General features: G+C 54.4%; 1 protein-coding gene across 5 annotated transcripts in view; it reads left to right on the forward strand.

Moving 5' to 3' along the window:
• The window catches only part of Slc6a13 (solute carrier family 6 member 13), a 48833-nt gene extending 44927 nt beyond the window's left edge, over positions 1–3906 (forward strand). For all 5 annotated transcript variants that reach the window (XM_012951359.2, XM_045137778.1, XM_045137777.1 and 2 more), the window contains 6 exons: positions 340–452; positions 771–908; positions 1508–1610; positions 2012–2112; positions 2978–3148; positions 3467–3906. In XM_012951359.2, coding sequence (XP_012806813.1) covers positions 340–452; positions 771–908; positions 1508–1610; positions 2012–2112; positions 2978–3148; positions 3467–3589 — 749 coding nt within the window. In that variant the 3' untranslated portion in view covers positions 3590–3906. The remainder of the gene's footprint in view (positions 1–339; positions 453–770; positions 909–1507; positions 1611–2011; positions 2113–2977; positions 3149–3466) is intronic.
• Positions 3907–7476: the final 3570 nt, after the last annotated feature.

Consider the following 7476-nt stretch of genomic DNA (forward strand, 5'->3'; position numbering starts at 1 on the left):
TCTGAGCTCCTTCCCAGCTTGACACTTCTGGTTCGGAGCCACAGATCTGGGAGCCCAGAGGCCTTGTGGTCCCAAGTTCCTTCATCACTAGGATTGCTAGTTTATGTTTCTTGCCAGTGAAGATCTATCCTGTGGGTGGTGTCTTGGACATATGGGACGAGTCAGAGGTTTGAGGGGCTTGTCTTCTGTCAGGATAGCTGTGATGATGGTAACTTTGAGGCCAAGTTTCTCTCTTTCAATTCTGTTACCCCCGTGGCCACGTCCTGGGAGGGGTGGCACTGAGGTCACAAAGGTTGAAGCTGGCTCAAGCTCTGGGCTGTTCCGCTGCTCTTGCCTTAGGCCCAGGCCTGGCTTTCATCGCCTACCCCCGAGCTGTGGTGATGCTGCCCTTCTCCCCGCTGTGGGCCTGCTTCTTCTTCTTCATGGTGGTTCTTCTGGGACTGGATAGCCAGGTATCAGAGGTGGCCATTCAAAGCCTGACGGGTGGGTGTGTGGGTGTGGGTGTGTGGGTGGGGGAGCTGGGGGACAGGCAAGCAGAAGGCCCTTGGGACTTTAAATAGGTGGGGTCTAGATGATCAGCAGAAGCAGACCCCTTTCTGGAGACCCAAGAGGAGCCTACTGGGTAGGACCAGGTCTACCCAAGCAAAGACAACTGCTCTGGGGTCTGGAGCAGGGAGCTGTCTGGTGAGGCTGGGCAGAAGCCAGAGTGGGCTGGCGGGGCTCGCTGTGGAAGCTTTCTCTCCCTCCCCTCCTCTTGCCCTCTCATCCAGTTTGTGTGCGTAGAAAGCCTGGTGACTGCGCTGGTGGACATGTATCCTCAGAAGTTCCGCAGGAAGAACCGGAGGGAGACGCTCATCCTTCTGGTGTCTGTCTTCTCCTTCCTTGTGGGGCTGGTCATGCTCACAGAGGTGAGGGGCCTGGAGGCTGGAGGGGGGACCCGGCGAGGTGGAGCAGAGCTGCTTGCCACCTGCTGAGGGGCACAGGGTGGACCTCCTTGGCCTCCTGATCTTCAAGGCATTAGGACTTTCTCTTTGGCCTCCACAGAAAGGATGGTTGAGAGGTAATTTGACTCCATAGTAACAGCATATATGGAAAGGATGGGTGGGAAGCAGGATCCCATGTTTTCCCAAGCATGGGGAAACTCCAAGAGTTGGGTGGTTATTTGTGTGGTGTCCTAAGGGACAGGATGGGCCATAGAATAGCTCAACAATCCCTATTCCTGTCCTAATCCTTTCTCAGGAGTGCACACTCTTTCTGGGGCTTCTGACTCTATCCATGCGTATTCTCAGGGACAACCTACTGTTGGCTATTTGATGTTAGCCTTCTTCCAGCCAAAGTCAATAATAAAAATTAGCTATTGCCATGTCTGCCCACAGCTTTGTGGCTTGTAAGCTCTGCTGTCTTATGTTACCTTTTCCTGCGACCCTCACCATTTCTGCCCGGCTGGGAGGCCATGGGTGGCAGGGCTCAGTCTGTCCGCCTCTTCCGCTAATCTCCTCCCATGCAGGGTGGCATGTACGTGTTCCAGCTCTTTGACTACTACGCGGCCAGTGGCATGTGTCTCCTCTTCGTGGCCATCTTTGAGTCCCTGTGTGTGGCTTGGGTTTATGGTGAGTGGCTTCTCTACCAGGTCCAGATCCTAGCACTGTCCTTCACCACAGTACCCTTGGACGAGAGGGAGACATCTGCATACACACACACACACACAGACACACACACACAGACACACACACACACTTGCCTTTCCTATGGCAGCCCTACCTAGACCCTGTGTGTGTGTGTGTGGGGGGACTTGTTTTGTGACTGAATCCGTAACAGCTGTGCCACTTCTCCCTGCTGCTGTTTATGTCAGGGAATCCTAGCAAAGAACTTTCTCCAAGCCAGGATTTGAAAAGACAGCTATGATGTTTTCCATCCTACTTGTCCTTGCCCATCCTAATCTGTGTGCCCCCAATCAGATGTCTCAGAGGCTGAAGCCGGGCTGCCCCTTTCCTTCTCTTCCCTGTGGCAGGAGCCAGTCGCTTCTATGACAACATTGAGGATATGATCGGGTACCGGCCATGGCCTCTGATCAAATACTGTTGGCTCTTTTTTACCCCAGCAGTGTGCATGGTAAGGGAATTCTCCAGGGGCAAAGCCAGACGATGGGAGGGAGAGATGGTGCTAGCTGTGGAGTGGAGGTCCTTAGTTCTAGAGACAACTTCTCTTTACAAGTTGAAAATCTTAGTTGTTCATTCATTCCCTCAATGGAGTCTAGAAAAAGAAAGTAAGACTCATTCTTCCTTTCCATTTCAGAGGGGTAATCTGAGGGCTTGTCAGATGGGTTGACTCATAGCACGGTCTGAGTCTGACATCTGAAGCATTATTGGGCTGCTCAGCATAATGTAGCAACCATGGCAGTCAGAATACTCAGTTCCAGATGCCTCTCTTGTGCCAGCACAGAGCACTTTACACATATTCACTCATCTTAGCCTCGCAAGGGTCGGTGTCACCCTATGCCTGTTGTGCAGAGGAAACAAGTTCATGAGGTCACACACTTGCCCGAGCTGGGGAGTTGCAGGAATCTGGGATGCAGGCTTAGGTAGCTGGCTTAGAGTCTGCCTTAGCCGAGGTGTGCCGCTGCATTTCCTGAGGTGCCCACAGTGTTCTGGATATAAGTGAGGAAGGAGGAGGAGGGCGGCAGGACGGGAGTTAGCACAGCTAGTTCCCAGTGCAGGGGATGAGAACACAGAAACCCCCGCAGGCACATAGCCACGTGCTAACTGGGAGCCAGTCATGAGTGGAGAGACCCAAGGGTCCTGCAGTGCAGTGGAGCTGCCCAGGAAAAGCACTATGAGGGTGTGGCTTTTGAGCGGCGGGGGGAGGGGGCAGGTGGGTGGAGTTTTGAGGCTGGGTGACCAATACTATGGCTGTGGGATGGGGGTGCAGAAGGCCCAGGGCCCCATCCCTACCTCTTTATCTTCTGCTTTCACCCCAGGCTACCTTCCTGTTCTCTCTGATCAAGTACACTCCACTGACCTACAACAAGAAGTACACGTACCCATGGTGGGGGGATGCCTTGGGCTGGCTCCTGGCCCTGTCCTCCATGGTCTGCATTCCTGCTTGGAGCTTTTACAAGCTCTGGACCCTCAAGGGCCCACTCAGAGAGGTAGGGAAAAGCAATGAGGGCGCAGTCTTATGGGATGAGTGGCAGGTGAGCTGACTGATGTAGGGTTGATGCACCAACAAAGGGCAGTGCAGCATGGAAGGGAAGGAAGGTGGGAGAGGAGAGGAGAGAGAGAGGGAGAGAGAGAGCTGGGAATTCTCGGGAAGGGCTTCAGGGCAAATTCAAGACACAAGTTGTGCTTCTGAGGCTGGAAACTGGAGACAGATTTCTACCAGGAAGACAGGCAGACCCTGGTGCTGAAGGATGCCAGCAGGCAGCGCCTCTGCTCCACCATGCCAGCCAGCCCCACTGTCTTTGCAGAGACTCCGCCAGCTTGTGTGCCCGGCTGAAGACCTGCCCCAGCGGAACCAAGCAGGACGTCCTGCTTCCGCGTCACCCAGGACATCCCTTCTCAGACTCACAGAACTGGAGTCTCACTGCTAGGGGAAGGCCCTGGGATGGTTGTTGGAACCTGGCTATGGGAACAGCTTTGGGGGCCGTGGGCAGTAGCATCTCTGCCCCTACACGGGACAGGACGAAGGGGAGGGGGCTATTTTGTAATCGACCCTCTGTGTTAGGCGTCTCCTGCCCCAAATTCCCTGCTGCAGGGGTAGTCCGGTATGAAACACTAGCATCAGGAGAACCTCCCCCGTTTGCGGTGGCGAGGAAACCTGCTGAAGAAGAGGGAGGTGAGACCCTCACTGGTAGCTGGGCCCTCCTTCCTCCCATCCTCCCGTGCCATTAAATCCATCTTCCTCTCACTGCACGTAGTGTGTCTGGTTTCTGCCCTTGGCTAGGCCTTTGCTCCGCACCAGTGTTAAGCAGTGGCTGTAGGGTCCCACCTGTTCCCAGCTTTCCCTGCTGCCTGTTCGCGGAGCACGCAGCGGAGGTGCTCCATCACATGCTTGGGCTGGAGGAGGCCGCCCCACAGTCCTCCAGCCTCCCATGGGCTTATGAGGGCGATGGAGGGAAGGGTGGAGACCAGGCTTTGGATGGCTACAGGAAGAGGATAAACTGATTACAGCTTCCTCCTGCCCATGTTGTACCACTTGCTGTGTCTCTGCCTACCATGCTTGCCAATGCTGTCTCCTCGTGGGTGCTGGGTGAGAAGTGAGGGCTGCCAGCCTTGCCATTGCAGGCCCAGGCGGACATGCGGGGCCATTCAGAGGAAGCAGTGCCAGGGCTCCACCAGCAGAGGGAGCCCGCTTTCCCCAGAAAGCCTGCCTCTTATGTCTGCCAGAGGTTAGGGCACCGGGTGCTGTCAGCGACAGCAGTGGCCACAAGGGGGTGGCATAGCGACGACCTCATCTGCGAGTGGGTAGCGCCTGAGCTGCAGAGAAGTCGGCTTAGGGCTAGTGGAGGCAAAGGCCCCAGAGGACCCCCAGCCGACCCTCTGCAGCCGGCTCTTCAAAGTGGGTGGTGTGGAGCTCGGCTGCTGCCACGCGGTCACACCGCGCTTCTCCTGCTGCGCCTGGCTGTGCCCACCCCGGGCTGGGGCTGCAACTGTCTGGGCTGCTCAGTGTGCAGGGCCTCCTGGGTGGTTTTCTTACTTTTGACACATCAGTTTCTGTGGAAAATCACTGAAGTCTTTGCCAGTCTTCCAATATCCCTTTCTTGTGACTAGACTTTGTAGAAATCAAGGGCAGTGACCCTCCTGCTGCTTCTCCCACTGACTGGTCTGGCGGCCCTGGGAGGGAGAAGCACAGCCACAGGTGTGCCCCTGGCGTCTCTGCTGCCCATCAGTCTTTCGAGAACATCCACAGTGGCAGGGTCGTGCTATGTCCATTAAACACCATGGGCAGAAAGATGCAGCTTAACAAGTGACTGCAAATGCTGGAAACGAGCAGAGCAAAGTCCTCTGGAGGGGCCACTGAGCGTGGGGAGGAACCCTTCTGAGAATACGCTCTCTGACTGCCTGTCTGTCCTTCTGACCAAAGTTGTGAGATCATGTTGAGCTCAGGAAGGCATGGTGGGTGTTCAGTGCTGGTGATTTGAGTCCCACTTAAGAGGTTTTCAAGTGGTGCGTTACAGCGTGGAAACCACACACTTGTGTGTCAGCATCAGGGAACTGGTTCTGGCCCTGACTTGAGTCTGCTCTGCTGCACATCTCTGCAGAAGCTCCTTAGAGTCTGCTCATTTTTCTAACACCACGGTCCACACCTACACAGTGCTTTGCAGGGTTCAGATGCAATCAGGGGCCCAAGAGCCCTTTCAGTTCAGTTGTGGACATGGGTGAAGGGTATGTACAAGTGAGCTTGATTGGCAGAGAGGCGAGAAGCACTGTTGGTGCTGGTCAGTGGTGGGAGTAATGCCTGGACTTGGCTTTGGTAGAGGCAGGAGCACAGGAAGGCATGGAGGAGGGCAGAGACTGAATGCTACACTTCCCTGAAGAAGAAAGAAGGGCAGAGAGGGGAGGCCACCTTGCTGGGGAAGGCAGGCTTGTGGGAGCCTTGGTATGGCTGAGCGCAGAAGGCAGGAGTTAGGGAACTGGCCCATTCTGAGAAGCTGTCTGGCATCACAGATGCACTTGCCAGCCATTGAGCCCACCAGGCTGCCTTGAGGCCTTGGGTGTCCTGTGATCTATCTCTACACAGACATGTGCCTGTGCACAGGGTCCGAGAGTCCAGTCAGCCTCCTCTACAGATGCTTGTAGTCTGGACAGGTCAGCCTCTCAGATCCCCAGTTTTCTCCTCTAACCAGTGGAACGCTGCTATTTAGTGTCGCTGGACTCCAGCAGAGATGGCCACCCTGGGAGCGCACTCAGCGGGTCCTCTTTGCCAAGACTCTCCCATGACAACAGAGCAAATGAGCCCAGGACGAGCAAAAAATATCCAGACCCAGACCCTCGGTTGTATTAGGCCCCAGGAAGAGTGTACATTTTTGAGCTAAGTGCATTTGCTAGGAGGTGAGGGAGAGCTGTAACCCCCAAATCCTTGTGGCCCTCTGGTTCTGCTCTGCATAGCACTGTTGTCCAAGAAAAACATGGCTAGAGCCCTCATGTACAGATGTGTTCTCTGGTTCTTAGGATCATTTCCATCCAGTCAAGGCCAAGTGCCTGCTCTGAGGCAAATGCTACAAGCAGAACCAAAGAATTAGGAAACGAGAATCCTGCCTGTTAGCTGTTCGGGGACTGGGGAAGTCCAGACCTCAGCTTCACTGACTGAGGAGTGGACATGGGGAAAAGCACTTAGCTTTTATTCATGCCCGCACTCTCTTCTGTCACAGAGGTTCCTAAGGCCATGACATGTAAAGCAGCCTGAGTTAGAGGCTCAGGAAAGAAGTTTCACACCAGGTCCCTGAGAACATGCAAGAGGTCAGACAATGAAGGGCCCACTGTTTCTTATTTCAGAGAGATTGCGGGTTTGTTTCGCTGTACTTCTCCAAGTTCGGCCAATACTTTGCAGGCTTTTGTAGACAGGGTCTCTGGCCTTCTGAGTGTTCTGATTGGTCTAAACACCAAGAGGTTACTGTGGGGTTGAGACGGTGTGCAGATTGGGATGGGCTTGGTTCAGGAAGGACTCAACATTAAGATAGAGACAAAGGCCAGAAGAAGCTAGGTAAAGACAGGAAAGGACTAGGCAAAAAATCATGGGCTGGTGAGATGGCTTAGTGGTTAAGTGCTTGTCTGTGAAGCCTAAGGACCCCGGTTCAAGGCTGGATTCCCCAGGACCCACGTTAGCCAGATGCACAAGGGGGCCTAGGAGTCTGGAGTTTGTTTGCAGTGGCTGGAGGCCCTGGTGTGCCCATTCTCTCTCTCCCTCTCTCTCTCTATATCTGCCTTTTTCTCTATCTGTCATTCTCAAACAAATAAACAACAAAAAATTTCAAAAAAAAATCATACTACACATGCTGGGCAGCACAGGGCAAGTCAGGTGGCAAGGCTAGGTATTTTGCTTATGGGCAGCTGCAACTATGGCATCAAATAGACTCTGGTGTCCCCATCATGGTGAGCCCAACATGCAGGGGAGGGCAGACCCAGCAGTGCAGGTTACAGAGCGCTGGTTGACGCGGTGCACGCGTGGACTGCGTCTCCCCCCTGGCCTGAGCCCCCAGCCCAGCTTCTGGCTTCTCAGGCAAAGGGACTAAGGACTGAGACTTACTCAGGGTTTCCTTGGTGGGGAGCCACAAGGCAGAGGCTGAGTGGGGCCTGAGGGACAGCAAGTGGGGTTCTTATGGAAAATTACAGACTGCCGCTCTCACTTTACATCCTCTACTGCTGGGATGTTCTAACAGACAACGGGGAAGTCCATGTAAAGGGAATTTCCCTTCCTCCCCACAGCTTCCCCTCCCTGCACACCAGTTGGCATTGAAAAAGTATCTTTGTCTTCCCA

Source organism: Jaculus jaculus, chromosome 18, assembly GCF_020740685.1.
Source record: "Jaculus jaculus isolate mJacJac1 chromosome 18, mJacJac1.mat.Y.cur, whole genome shotgun sequence".
Lineage (NCBI taxonomy): Eukaryota > Metazoa > Chordata > Mammalia > Rodentia > Dipodidae > Jaculus > Jaculus jaculus.